This window comes from Zalophus californianus, chromosome 3 (assembly GCF_009762305.2).
Source record: "Zalophus californianus isolate mZalCal1 chromosome 3, mZalCal1.pri.v2, whole genome shotgun sequence".
Lineage (NCBI taxonomy): Eukaryota > Metazoa > Chordata > Mammalia > Carnivora > Otariidae > Zalophus > Zalophus californianus.
The window spans coordinates 52,809,791-52,825,402 of record NC_045597.1 but is presented as its reverse complement, the minus strand read 5'-3'; the positions used below and the strand labels follow the sequence as shown (position 1 = coordinate 52,825,402).

The 15,612-nt window shown below is 35.6% G+C and overlaps 1 protein-coding gene across 10 annotated transcripts in view; it reads right to left on the bottom strand.

Annotated features, from left to right (window-relative positions):
• DGKH (diacylglycerol kinase eta) overlaps nucleotides 1-15,612 on the bottom strand; it is a 181,750-nt gene that overhangs the window by 39,956 nt on the left and 126,182 nt on the right. For all 10 annotated transcript variants that reach the window (XR_003519008.2, XM_027588535.2, XM_027588532.2 and 7 more), the window contains 5 exons: nucleotides 13,882-13,967; nucleotides 7,380-7,479; nucleotides 6,366-6,639; nucleotides 5,448-5,570; nucleotides 731-862 (listed from right to left, as the gene is read on the bottom strand). Coding sequence is in view for 9 of the 10 variants with exons in the window: in XM_027588535.2 (XP_027444336.1) it covers nucleotides 731-862; nucleotides 5,448-5,570; nucleotides 6,366-6,639; nucleotides 7,380-7,479; nucleotides 13,882-13,967 (715 nt within the window). In the remaining variant the exon portion in view is untranslated. The remainder of the gene's footprint in view (nucleotides 1-730; nucleotides 863-5,447; nucleotides 5,571-6,365; nucleotides 6,640-7,379; nucleotides 7,480-13,881; nucleotides 13,968-15,612) is intronic.

Here is a 15,612-nt window from a genome sequence, read left to right as displayed (position 1 = left end):
TTAGTTGTTCTATCCACTATCGAAAGTGCGGTAATAAAATCTCCAACTATTATTATTGAATTGTGATTCACCTTGTAGGACAGACTGATTTTCAGGGTGTAATTTGGGATCCAATCGACTCTGGAATAAATCTGGAGCATTTTCACTAAGTCAAACAACTGGTACTTAAGGAGACATCAGAGGCATCTGTATTTTCCTCCTCCCTGGCTGCACACGTTCTTTGCTTTCCACTAGTACTAACCCAATCCCAAGGTCAATTCATCTCATCAGAGCTGGAATAGCAGTCTCAGATGTTCTGAAAGGAAGCAATGTTACTAGTCTAAAAATGACGGAGAGACTTGTGGCTTACAACAAAGAGGAAAGCTGTGGAGATACCTAAGAGGTAGTGGAATATAGGATCAGATTTACCCTGGGTGCTTAATAAATGCAGATTCCTGGGCTGCATTCTAGTATAACTCAATTAAAATTTCTCAGGGCAGGGCCCCAAAACATATATTTTAGTACTTCATAGACAATTCTTACACACACACACACACACACACACACACACACACACACACACACACACACAAGTCTAAGATCTGGAGTCTGGTTGATAAGAGTGACAAGAACATTCTCCTCAAGGGACATTCGTCTCTAAGAACACATTTCTGTAGTGCATGGAAATGAGTACTTAATACATTTTCACAGAAATACTTAAAAATACGCCATGTTTCAGAATCTATACTACCTGGGCAGATTATTCTGGTGTTGAGCACAGGGAGGTTTTCTTTGCTGGCTGCCACAGCTGGACCAGAGCCAGAGTCAGTTTGGGAACGACTTGCCCGGCCATCTGGAGACCGAGGTGCAGGTGCAGTTTTAACTGTTGGCAAAAGGTCCCGATTATAAAAAAAAAAAAAAAAAGGTAATAATAAAGTTATAAGAATAAGAAAGCCCTGATAAATGCAGGACATAAAATAATTCAATGCACGTTTAAATCAATTAGCAGAACTGAAAATATTACATTGTGTTTACCTATTCTTCTACCCTTGTTTTCACTTCTTTGAGATTCGGCCACAGGTAGATGTCCTGATAGCTCATTTCAAACAGATGGAGATTAGTAGAAAATACAGGCCTACCATAATTAAAGGTCAGTAATACTCATAATTTGAATGTGGCCAACCCATATTTAAAGATAAAAAGAAATTTTGAAGACTGATGATTTTTGAAAATGCTACATATGTGTTATAATGTATACTATCAGTGTAATCCTTTTGTCATAAACGTTGGGTGAATAATCAAATTTAATTAATGTAATCCCAGAGCTAAGATGTGAAACATGAGTTAACATTGTCTTCCATACAGGAAAGGAAAAATGGTATTTTTTTTCAAATGAAACCAATGTATGTTTTCCTGCACTTCTCAACTAACTATATATTCAAAACAAAATTTTGCCCAAAACAGGTCTATCATATTCTTTCAAATGTTCAATACATTTAAAAAATTATTCCAAAACAGAATTACTCTTAAAGTCAACAAAAAAAGAGATTTAATTCTGTCTAAACTAGGGCAATTTAATGGAGAACAAATAGTATCTTTAACTAATTTAGGAGCTATTGGCAGGTGTTTAAAAAAAACAGTATTCCTCAAACTCAATTTAAAAATACTCAAAAATTTAATTATCTTTACTCTCCCTAAGACTAATTACAAACTAACCATATCAATCTCACACTCTCTTTTTCTTCGAAAACAGTCCAGTTGCACTAAAGAAAAGTAGCAGACAGACACTTTTTTTTGGACAGATGCGAGACCTGGAGCTAATTTCTAATAAAAACAACCTTTTGATATTCGTCTTTGATAAAAACCAGAGAGCATCTTAGTGACTAAGATTGATGTAACATTGCAGGTAACTAAATTAATGTTTCATGGTTCTTCTTAAACATAACATCTCATTGATCATATTAATATACTGTATTGTACATCTCAGGCATATGAATCATTGCATAATTTAATAATACAATGAATGCTCTTCAAAAAGTAATGATTATTTAATACAGAAATACTTCCATTACTACTGATTCCCACTAAATTGGATTACTAGTTAGAAAATAAGATCAAATATTGCAACATTAAGGTATCCAATGTTGCAATATGTGTAAGTTTATGTCTATTTCAATATCAATATTTATAGCTGCATAACTTTATTTTTTAGTTTTCTTTGCAGACTACAATGGAAGTGTTCAGTTCATGAGAATATAGTAAGATGTGATGGTAGCCGGTTGGAAAATCATTAGCAATGAGCGTTGGAAAGCCAATCCTCCAAAGAAACCATGCCTTATCTTAAGGGAAATGATCAAGCAGCATACTTTAAGAATGCCATTGTCAGCTCTGCTTAAGTCAGCTTTATTAATGGATGAAGACATACAAGTCCTGCTAATTAAACTCTAGATGAAGTAAGTTTGAGATGATACAATCAAGCTTCAAAAGATTTTGACAGGGTGTGTGTGTGTGTGTGTGTGTGTGTGTGTGTGTGTGGTGAGAGACAGGAGGGAGGCTGTGCTCTGGGTGGAGGCTTCAGCTGCCTAAACTTTCAGGGTCACCGAGCAGGCAGAATTGAAGTTAGAGCTGCAGCAGGACTTCCCAACGGTGACTTCTCATCAAAATGGGGAAGAAAAGAAGGAAGGTCAATTAGGTTGGGAGAAGGAAACCCAAAAAGTCTATGGCCTGAAATCTGGGCCCTGAGTGTCTGGCACTCAGTCGTGGTTGCATGAATGGTGCCTATGAGTGTTGTCAACGTGTGGAGGAGGGCACATTAAAGGCCGGGAGAGCAGTGTGCGCAGCAGTCCAAGCAAGAGGGATCTATTCTTACATCTGGAAATCTGGAATGTTTGTCTTTTGCTGGAAAGGGTACAGATTTGGGCATGGATACGATATGGGACAGAGCATTGGAAAAGCTGAAGGCTCCACACCCAATGTGGGGCTCAAACTCATGACCCCGAGGATCAAGAGTCTCATGCTCTACTGACTGAGCCAGCCAGATGCCCTGAAAAGAAATATTTGAAATTGTAAAGTTCTGGAGAATCTAGGATACAAAGTCACCATAGAGCGATAAGGAAATATGATAATAATCATACAAAGAACCAAAACTAATCAGCCTGACCAAAAGTCACTGTGTTCTTTCCCTGGTCTTTTTGCCCAGTCAGAAGGCATAGTCTCCGCTTTCTCAAGCTCACCTGGCAAAAGCAAGAGAGGGAACACAAGCAGAGGGAGCGGGAGAGGGAGAAGCAGGCTTCCCACTGAGCAGGGAGCCTGATGCGGGGCTCGATCCCAGGACCCAGGAACCACGACCTGAGCCGAAGACAGACGCTTAACTACTGAGTCACCCAGGCGCCCCGTAAAAACATTTTTTAAATAAAAAAAAAAAAAGATTTTGACAGGATGCAATGATAGATCCAAATCGAAAAGATAAACGTTCATAGGGATGAGCATGTACTGCTCTAATTAGGTTCTAATTAGGTTTAAAAAAAATCACTTGCACAAAAATAGGAGGAGACCAGGTTTATAGAGTATTACAATATAATACTTCATGCCAAGAAAAAATCTTGGGTAGTCCTTAGAACATAAAAAAATGTCCAGAATGAGTAGTGTATGGCTATCAGTGTGATATTATACTACAGAAATATCAGGGGGATTGTGTTCAAAATGGGGCATCATATTGACCAATTGAGTGCAACCAGAAAAACTAAAAGTTTGAAATCGAGTTAAAAATTGGTAAAATAATTGAGGAGATAATGTGGAAAAGAAGATATAAGGTGTGGGAAGAGGCCATGAGGCCATGAAAGCTGTTTTCAGTATCATTTAAGGGCCACTACATGGTGGAGTTATCTTCAGTACTGTGAAGAAATATATATGAACTTCCTTTTAAGCGACCCATAAAGCACCACACCAAAAGTCGGCAGTTGTTCCTGTTACCATTATCGTACATAAAACTTTAATAATTAGTGTGCCCATGGGTATAAATTTAAGGAAGAAAATATAAAGCTGAATATAAAGAAAAACTTTCTAACAATTAAAAGCTGATCTTAAGAATGGGATGTATTGAAAGTGAGTGGTGGGGCGCCTGGCTGGCTCAGTATGCAGAGCTTGCGACTCTTGGTCCTGGGTTCGTGAGTTCAAGCTTCACATTGGATGTAGAGATTACTTAAAAATATAAAATAAAATATCTAAAACGAACCGAAAAAAGAAAGTAAGTGGTCCAAAGGCTCAATGGCCATCTGTCAAGAGGGTTCTAAAGTATGCCTGTATTGGATTATATGCTGCAACAGGGATCTTTAAGGTCTATAGGGTGTAAGGTTGTAGAGTTGAGTTGTGTGCTGGAATACGTACATTTCAAATCTAAAAGGGCTACGGGTGTAGAATATGTATGCATTGGCTGTATGTCAGACATGTGAAGCCTATAAGGTCTACTTTCAAAGTTTCTGAGAGTTTTACATTCAAGTAAGGAGCATTCTTTCGAAGCTGATGTAATTAGCAGCCAAAGCAGTGGAAGGAGTAGCACTGGTAATAGAATGACAGAATTTTCTAGGCACTCCCCATATATCAACGTCTCCAACCCTCACAGCTAGCAGGCACATCATTATCCCCATGTTACAAATGAGGAAACTGCCAAGAAATTAAGCAATGTGCCCAAGTGTATATGTCATGAAAGTAAAGCAGAAACTTAACAATTGCAGTTCTGAGTTAATAGTGTTGACTCTTCATTAGTACCATGCAATTATTTTCATATTATCTTCTCAGACTCATTAATACTTTAATTTCTGCTTCGCTTTATTCTAGTAAATGAATAATTATTCCCTTATACAATCTGAAATATTAAAAGTATAAATTCATCTTCAAACTTAAAAAGTAGAGGAATAATTACTTTTCTTCAAGTGATTACATATTAATTTCCTGGCAAATATGATTTCAGTAGAGATAGGGGTGTAACTAGATGTCCAGTGATTTTGAAGATTAATTTGGCAATAAGAATTAGCAAACCGTCCAGGCTGATCAATGGAATTCAGGGGACTGCTCAATTATTTAAATGGCAAGATTTGTGCATATGTGACATGCAGATTTCACATAATTCTCAAAGGCATCTATGGGCTAAAGACAGGTTAAAATCTGCCGATTTAGGTGTTTCTTCCCTTTTTCCTCAGGAAAATTAAGATATTTAGCCATGTTTGGTTCCATAATCCTTAGTTTATTATGATAATCTCCAAACTACATGACAAAAAGGGATGTGGGAATACTTGACAATCATCTAAATGTTCCCTTTATTATTTTAGTATTCATAAATATCTAATCTTTAACTTCTGAAAAGCCTTGTTAAAAATAAAAATACAAAGTTTATTTCAAACTGATAAGCCTTTTGAAAACTAAAAGCAGAATTGTATTCTATTTAATTCCAAAATAATTAGTTTTCTTACCAGTTAATGACTCTTTTGCATCATCGTCTTTAGATTCTTCTTTAGATTCATCTGTTTCTGTACTATCATTATCGAATGACTGGTTAACTGGTTCACAGGGATGAACACTCTGGTCATCCATAACTTTAAGTAGTAAGTAGAGAAATATGTTTGGACAAGTAAAAATAAAATCCATAAATATTAATATATGTGTAAAAAGAAAAATGAAACATAAAGCAAAAGAAATTCCATATTCACAAATAAATAGTAACTGGTAATAAGTTTGGGGGTAATATCTATAAGTACTAGAGATTATAAAACTAAATATTTAAAATTGTAAAAATCATATTTTTATTAGAAGAAAAAATAAAAGAATTCGAGAATGAAATACAAGTCCAACTACAAGTTACAACCTATAAAGTGCTTTCGAATATTAATTTTTTATGTTAAAGTTAACTTTAGTCCACTCCTAAAATTTTAAGAGAAGTATATACATTATATTCACACAAAAAACTAAAATACAGGCAGAACCTTTATAGACTCTTTAAAAAGCAACACAAACATTTAGGAAATGAATTTAAGGAAGTATTTTCAAAGTAGTTTACAGGTTTGATTTTCTTTAAGAACTCAACAGATTCCAATTAGGTAAAAGATATTTAAAATTTTATAATTGTAACTTAAAGTAATTTTCAATGTTTCAAGTGTATTTTTATCTTTGAGATGGATCATTAATATGCTGATCCTCACGTTAGTATCATACGCAGATCCTACTAAAACAACAAATAAGACTTAGTACAAATTTCATTCTAATGGCCTTATCTTCTGTCCTGCCTGAAAATTTTTTGTGTGTGTACAGTCTGACCAATATTAAAATGCCACTGTGCTTACAAGATAGGACTGCGGCTAACTTCTTCAAAAGCTAACTTTGTTCATGTGTACCTTTGCCGGCTTCTTCAATGACTTGTCTCACTGCTTTCTTTAAACTGTTGGCCCGCAACATTATTTCCTTTGGTTTGACAGCTTTCTGGGAGGGAGGTTTTGCAGGGTTATCCACGAGCTGTTCTTTGCTTTCACACAAGGATTCTTCACTGGAAGATTCCACGGTATCTTCTTCTACAATGAGAGAGTGGATGCCTGGGAGAACGGGGGCAGCCTGGGAATCCGTGTGCAGAGCTTGAAGCAGTTGTTCAAGCTTTTCATTTAGGACTGAACACTAAGAAAACAAAAATACAGCAATGAATCTCCATTGGATGGAAATGGAAAAGGACAATTTGAGTGAATCACTTCTGATTTTGGAGGAAAAGATGCCTATATTTCCTTTCACTCAATTAAACCACCAACTACAGCATAAATCTGGAGGAGATCATTCCTTTGCAAGCCCAAGAAAGCCAAACCTTTTGTAGGAATGCCCTGTCATGAACAAATGAAAGCAAAGAGAATAGCTTTTAAGGTTCTTACTTTAGCCTCAGAAAGTTCATAAAGGGGAAAAAAATCTATAAAGAAAAAGGCAAAACAAGAAACAGAACCCTGAAAGGGGCCAAGGACCATAATGCCTGGGGAACCCAAAGAACCAGGAGGGGGGGAGCCTGATGACCAGTTTGCCTGGAAATGGAAAGCCATTCCTCTCCCCACTGGAACACCAGCCGCCCAGCCTTTTCCCCCACGTGACCCTGCTGCTGAGCATTTCTCCTTGGAGATGTCAATCTGTGGGAAAAGGGAGTTGATATAAAATTCAGGTTGTCGAATGGTCTTCAGCAATGCAGTTTTCCTACATATTCCAGGGTAACTGTAAAATAGAATATATTTTAATCCCTTACATCTGATTCCAAAGTAGTTTTTCTCTTGATTTAAGATGTTTTGGCAAGAAAGTCACTTAATCAATTTAGCTGTGAAACAGTACAATGTTAAGGTTGCCAGTAAAAAACTTGCATGCCCTGAAGGTGACCCCCTTACTTTACTGGCCACGGCGTCGGCTGCAACGGCGTTTTCCAACGTTTTTTCATAGGCCTTCTCTACTTTGGCAACAAAGTCCTTTACAGTTTCACAGAGTATCCTTGGAGGAAAAGAAATTGTGCAATTCAGTAAACCCCGTAGACTGGGTTGGTTTGATTTACAAACATATTTAAAAACAAGCACAATTAGGTAAACTCTCAAAGCATAGGGACCATTTGTATATAAAACCCATACTTCTACGTGCTGTGTAACACGTACTAGAAGTTCCAGACATTCTGAATTACAAATGGAGATGCACACGAATAAACTTTGCTCTGTGTAAAGTAACTGATCGTCATTTTAAGGTCATAACAAGCCTTTCTTAAATATTTAAATTAAATTCTTGAGAAGAGTATTTGTAGATCTCATTAAAAAAATAAGCATTATGTTCAGTTAGCCAACATATAGTACATCATTAGTTTTTGATGTAGTGTTCAACAATTTATTAGTTGCGTATAACATCCCGTGCTCTGATAAAAAAAATTAAAAATTTTTAAAAACCACACAAGATATCACTAAAAAAATAAGCATTATCTCCAGCACCTTACATATTTTCATAACAGAACTTGCAATGTTAAAAAAAAAAAGGATAAATTTGTCACTTAATGTTGTCACTGTCACTCTACTATTCATGATCCAGGTATCCTGAAAGTATATTGTTCCTGAAGAGGAAAGAGATTGTGTAAACAACCTGCCACTTGAATTGAGTTATATTCTCCATAAATCCATTCGTTTTTTTCCTTAAGGTAACCAGTACAGTCATATGCAAGACTAACTTAATTTAGATCTTGTTAGTGTCAACAATATATGGTTTACTTGTTTGTTGCTTTTAATTACATTTGGTTTCTTTGCAATAGAAATAGATCAAAAGAAAAAATAATCTGAAACCCTAACACTAACTAAAATCTATCTTTCAAAAGTCTTTGGGAGTGGTGCCGGATTACAAACAACCCAACAGAATGGTATGTGACCAGTTTTTTGCAGCAAGGGCTAACAGTGATTCTGAAAACAAAATCAGATGATATTAAAATAATAGTATTTCTCTTTTTATGGATACAGACTGAGAAATTTGAAGGAAAAAAACCCAGGTTCCAGCAATTATTTTTTTCTATTAAACTCACAATTTTCTGTTATGTGAGTGACATAATGATTATATTTCCAGATATTCAAATATTATGACATCAAGCCATTCAATAGATACAGTACACACACACACACACACACACACACTCCTAACCTTCACATTTATCAACTAAAAAATGAATTATTCCTAAGAATTTTTGTTTGTTGTTTTTTGGTAACCATTTCTAGATTTTTACTTGGACAAAAAGTAGTATTTCCTAACCTTCAGACTCTTTGTTGGCTTTTTAAATTCACATTTCTCCAGAGGCTCTAGCTTACTATTAGAGATGCATTCATGTGCTTTACCCCAAGTTTTGTCTTCTTTGTTCATGTATACTACTTTTATGGACCTTCTTGAAATATTAAGTCAAGCTGTCATGAAATTTTTTCTATGAACTTTACTGAAAGTTTCTCTAAGATGTCCCACCTCTGAGGAGAGGAGACACTGACCGTCCTCCCACTTTATATAACTCTAAAATAGAGGTTTTCCTTGCTATTATTACAACATTTTGTTGATAAAATTTTCTCCTGTGAAATTCATGAAACTGCATATGCCATAAAATTACCATAGCTACTTTTGCTGGTATTTTACTAAGTCCTAGGAACAGAGCCTGTTTGTCCATCAGCCTAGGAATGAAAGGGGCAACAAAGGTGCCATGATGCTCAGGCAGATGGAGGCTGAAGGAGTAGAGTATGATTCTGTGTTAGAGATTACTTGCCATGTAAATTGTGGGAAGGATCAGAAGAAATGGTCTACCTTAGGATCCAATAAGTTTCATATTCCAGAAGACATAAAATATTACACTCTGGAGAAATGAACTAACTTTTTATTATACCAAAATAGTGAATGTAGAATTCTTAAAATTGAAATAAAATGTACACCTAAAAATAGCATGATTTCAAAGTCATACCACCTGGGAACTTGCAAATTGGAGAAAAACAATTTTAAGACGTATTTGCTATGATAACATGGAAAACATTCTTCTACTGATACAGTTTTCTATTTTAATGCATAAAGACATCTGGAAAAGACGTGCAAAAATCAAATAAATGAAAGTGGAATGTGGATTTTCCCACAGGGCTATAAAAAATTTTAATCCCTAATTATATCTTAAATCCATGTTACTCACAATTTTGACAAGATATTTCCAAGCATTTTATTTCTTTAATTTTGTTCTCTTCCTTCCAAGTTGAGCACAAATATGCAGTTGATATTGCACCAAATATTCAGTTGAAGCTAACAAAAGTCCATATTTAGCAAGCTTGATGATTTCCACTATCACTGCAATTATATTGTATTCATGAGATCTATACTTTTTATCCCTAGTAGCAGTATCTTCATTTGTCATTCATTTATCTTCATTTTCCACGTATTTTTTAATAGGGGCAAACACTACACTAAGAAAAATATGGCGATGGTGCCCAAATGGATGCACATATTGGCAGGCAGGGGTCATCCTATAAGAATCTGAAAAATTCATTTTCCATCTGATATAATAATGTTCCAATCAGAAATTAAAGATGATTTACAAGTATCAGTGCATAATCTATAAAAATCCTTAGTTATCTCTGTGCTCTGAGGAAACATTCTAACAACTACGTATGGGGGTGGGGGTTGCCTAAATTATCTCTAAGATAGATACCAAATCTGAAATTCTGCGGTTCTATGACAATAGTTCCAATCTTATTTTTCCTGGCGGATGATCTCATTTTCTAAGTTCTGTCTACTGAACAAATTGCATTTATTTAATAACTTTGCTTTGTATTTTTATTAATAAGTGACACCTGTAATTGCTGACTAATGCTTCTGATTCTCAGAAGGTAACTCATGTTACCATACCAAACTGACAAAATTTCAAAATCAAAGAAATGTTGACATTATGTTGGTTTAACCCATAGTAACTACATTAGTTAACCTACATATTAGCTATGCTAATGGAATATAGCTTTTCCATCAGTATTTTCAGCATTTTAAAAATAGTTAAAACACCTTAAGCTACTGGGAATTACTATTTTATAAAACAAATATAAACATGCACCAAGAGGGTTAAAACATTCTGCCTTAATAGTGTATCATTTAACAAGTAAATGGCATTATCAAAGGAAGGGAATTCTTTGTTATCTAGGTGGTGGTTACAAGAATATGTATGTGAACACGTATATGTGTATTCTTCTTTCTCATCACTAAGTTGTACCCTTATGATTTGGGCACTTTATTGTGTATATATCATGCCTCGATAACAAAAAAAAATTTTTTTAAGCAGGGAGAGCTATTATAGACTTTACAAGTCTTTAAAATATATATAACCCAAATGCAGTATCTGCACCTTGTTTGGATTTTGATTTGAACAACTCAACTGTTAACAAAAACTTTGAGATAATTAGGGAAAATGGAACATGGATTGAGAAATATAGATAGTCTTAGAGAATTGTTACTAATTTTATTAAACTTTTTAATAAGATTACTAGGTATATACACTGAAAGAACAAAATGATTTCTGGGATTTGCTTAGAGATACTATAGCAAAAGAAAGTGGGAGTGGATGACAAAATTTTGATAAATAATGAAACCGTGTGATGGGTATGGTGGGAAACCATTATACCAGTCTCTCTACTTTTATGTATGTTTGAAAATGTTAATAACAAAAATTAAATTTAAAATAATACCATATTACTGGTACAAATTTACTACATTTTGTCCTTTCTTTTCTCTTGAACCTCTTTATGGCAAATCCCCTAAAATTTTAATCTGGGGTTATAAAGACAGGACAGCTGGGCAGACTGGGAGCACAGATGAGTGACAAGAGGGGACCAGGGGTGGAATAGAATCTGTTTCAAGGCAAATGGGCTCGTCAGAGAGAAATCCAAAGCTAAAGCTAATAGTAGAGCCTAGACAAAGAGCCAGGTAAAGGTTGGGGCACCTGGGTGGCTCAGCCGTTAGGCGTCTGCCTTCGGCTCAGGTCATGATCCCAGGGTCCTGGGATCGAGCCCCGCGTTGGGCTCCCTGCTCAGCAGGAAGCCTGCTTCTCCCTCTCCCACTCCCCCTGCTTGTGTTCCCTCTTTCACTGTCTCTCTCTGTCAAATAAATAAATAAAATCTTAAAAAAAAAAAAAAGAGCCAGGCCAAGGTCAAACAAAAAATTTGAATGTAATTGATTAAAACATGAGATGATGATACCATAATTTAATATAGCACTCTGTTTATAAGCTCTATGTTTATTTCAAAAATCAACTTAATTCTCTCAACAGTTCCATGAGGGAGAAAGGACAGGCATGCTTTCCATTCTTACACTTGATAAAACAGACACAGGCCACAAAGCTACCAAATGGTTGTATCTCAGCTAGGACCTCAGATTTACTCCTACTTGGTGCAACATTGTGATTTACTCCAGTGGTTTTCAAGCTGTTTTCCAGAAACACTTCAAAGATTCTGCAAATACTTGATTCAAATTTCATTTAGAAATATAGGATACAATTTTTTTACATGCTCAAATAATCATTAGAGATGTTAGAGACAAATAATATACTAGCTTCTACTTTAGAATTCACATTTTTTGTGCAAATCTTAGACCATATCTGATGCAGTTTCCAGTTATTTCTGTATTTTATTTCAGTTACATGGCAGTAAGGAAATTATAAGATACAGAAATAACTAGAAACTAGAAACATCAAATATAAAATTATAACTGTCATCTATAATTATAGCTTAATTTTTCTCATAAATGACTAATAATTTAATCCTGTCCCACTTATTAATGACAACAAAATAGATTTTTAATCTTTTAAATATTGGAATTCTACATAAGATTTAACAAAAGACAATGTTAAAAGTCAATTATATCTCAATTAAAAATATGTAAAAATGTATAGAAGGCAGTAATCAAACACATGAAGGCCAATATTAAGGATTCACTAACATCCAAACTATGAAAGGGGCCAGATAAAATATTTACTTAACTGCATCAAAGAATAATTCTTTTATAACTTGTTATACTTTAAAAAAGTTTCCAATTCAGCTTTCCATCTTTTCTAGCAAGATCTTCTAAATGTCCTATAAAAAAAGCATTTGATTCATAGGGCAAGGGTGGCAAATGCAAATGTTTTCCTTGTAGAAGTAACTTAGGAAGTATCTAAGGAATGACTTTGGTATATAAATTTGGCCCAAGATGAGGAAGACAATAGGGAGTGCTGAGGCCTGGGACAAACTGGAGATTTCCATATTTCACCATAAGGCAATACAATTCGTCAGAAAATGCCCAACCGAACAACAGCAACAGAAAACCAGCAGCAGCACTACGCATCAAACACCGTGTCTGCAGCCCACCTCTCTGGGGAACCAGGGTGTGGTTTAAGCTCAACTCCTCCTATTGCTCAGCCCTGTTTCCTATTCCTGGGGCTTATGGCATCAAAAGCAATTGTCCCTACATTTATACTCTGTCACAAGCAAATCTGTTTATGATTTACTTGTCTTCCCTTGATTCTTTGCAAAGTAAGTATATAATATACTAAAGTTGGTGTATTTTGCCCCCACCACTTCCCTAATCCCTCACTCCCTTTCTTTACTTTTTCTTTTTCTCCTCTTTCCGTATAAGAGTAATATTTCCTTGCTAAGCCAGAATCCCAAAGCATACTTTTACCCTTGCTTATCAGTTGACAATGTCAGTGGGTTTCACCCTTTCCTCTAGTTGCCCTTCTAGGTCTCAGGACATCAGTATGGGATGCTTCAAAACTAAATTCTAAATTCCAGGCAGGCAACATTTGGGATAATAAAATCAAGTAGCTCAGGCTCTGTGTACAGAATCAATTTAACTAAAATCTGATAACTTTGAATTAAAATATAATTATGTAATTTAAAAATGCTGATAAATGTCATTTGGAAAAATCTCTTCAATATTTTCCCTTTCCTGATGTCAACAGTTCCTAAAGAGTAGTGTTTATGGAAATAATAAATTATAGTGAAATGTGTTTTCATATTATAATTAATCATAAATACTTCTTTATTTTATTTTTTATTTTTTTAATTTTTTATTTAAATTCAATTTAGTTAACATATGAATGCTTCTTTAAATAGGAGCTTAGATTAATTAAATTCTAAACACTTACCAAACCATTCTGATAAAAATGTTTCAGATTAAGCATCCAAAAAAAACCCCTCTAAATATATACTCCACTGCAAATAAGATGCTAAAGTGATTAAAAAAAATGCAAGTTTAGTATATCTAATTCTGTAAGCTACTTCACAGATTTTTGGGGAGGAAAAAAATCACAAAAAAGTGACATAAGTGGTAGGAACGAGCATTTTCACCATATAACTATTTCATGGCTTCAACTCCATCACTCACTTGGCAGATGATATGACCACTGCATGTTCATCAGAATTGAGGATTTTTGTAAGATGAGCTGCGACGGAGTCCTCATAAATTGTCATCTGAAAACAACAACAACAAAAAACCCTATACTGTATTATTGTTGCTGGCATTTATACCGCTCAGTTATTACTGCTTCTAAAATGGGACTGCTGAGGACACATGTGACACAGGGCAATGAATATAATGACATATACAAAAGTCATCATATGAAATAAATAAAACTTCCTTTCTGTAAAAAGCTTTTCGCTTCTGAAATTCCTTAATCTACAGTCTTCAAAAAAATCCATAAAATTCATTAAATTAAAAAAATGTTGAATAGCTGAATAGATAAAGAAAAAGCACCAGACGACCTAATGAAAAATGAGCAGAAGACTAGAAATTTAAAGAGGAAGATATACCAATGGACTACCACCAATGACAGGTGATCAACCTCATCAGCCATCAGGCAAACACAAACTAAAACCACAATGTGGTTCTACCATATCTGTCAGAAGAGCTACAATGAAAACAGAAGCAGCAACTACGCCTGGGAAGTGCCAAACATTGGTGAGGTTGTGGAGCAACAGAACTCTCATTCGCTGCCACTACCGGTAGGAGAGCAGGAGTTGATACACGTACTCCAGAAAACTGCTGGGTGTCTATCAAAGCTGAGCATATGCATATACCATAGGACCCAGCAATCCCATTCCTACATATGTATATACCCCCAAAGAAATGTGATGTGCGTTCACCAAAAGACACGTGCTAGAAAACGTTCACAGCAGCCTTCATTCAATAGTAGCATGGATAGAGGTGCCTGAGTGGCTCAGTTGGTTAAGCGTCTGCCATCAGCTCAGGTCATGATCCTGGGGTTCTGGGATTGATCCCCGCCTCGGGCTCCCCGCTCAGCAAGGGAGCCTTCTTCTCCCTCTCCCTCTGCCTGCCGCTCCCCTTGCTTGTGCTCTCTCTCTCTCTCTCTGTGTCAAATAAATAAATAAAATCTCTAAAAAAAAAATAGCAGCATGGATAACAGATTGTAGCCTATCTGTGCAAGGGGGTACTATGGGGCAATGAGAATGCTGTGATTTACAGCTGTGCCACAGGATGGATGAATCTCACAGACGTCATGTTGAATGAAAGGATTCAGAGAAGGGCTGCTTACAAAATGATTCATTTCATAAATACAGAAACAGACAAAAATAATCTCTGCTTTTAGAAGCCAAGAGAGTGGTTCTTGGGGTGGGAGGTGGGGTGGTGAATGGAAGGGGTAATCAGGGGGCTCGTGGGGTGCTGGTAATGTTGCCTTGTGATTTGGGTATTGATGACATGGGTTCATTTTGCTTGTGGAAACTTACCAACTGTACATTTGTGATCTGTGCACTTTTTTGTATGTATAATTCAATAAAAAGTTTTTTTAGAATGCTGAATGCACTGTTCTACAACCATGTAAATAAATATCTCTCTCAGAGAAGGAAGGAATCAAAATGCTCAGGGAGTCCTATGTCCCCTTTTCTGTGTGACTCAAAATTTAACATTCTGTTGAAAGAATATATCTTCCTAATAAGTAAAAATGTGCACAATATCTAAACAGCCTCAATTCGGAGCCTTCCATCAAATGTCTGCCTCAAATATATACCATGTCCTACAGCTCAAAAATTTCCAGTGTAAACCATCTGCTCTATTCAAGCTGCCTCCTGTGCTCTTCTATCCTACTCAGATGTTCTT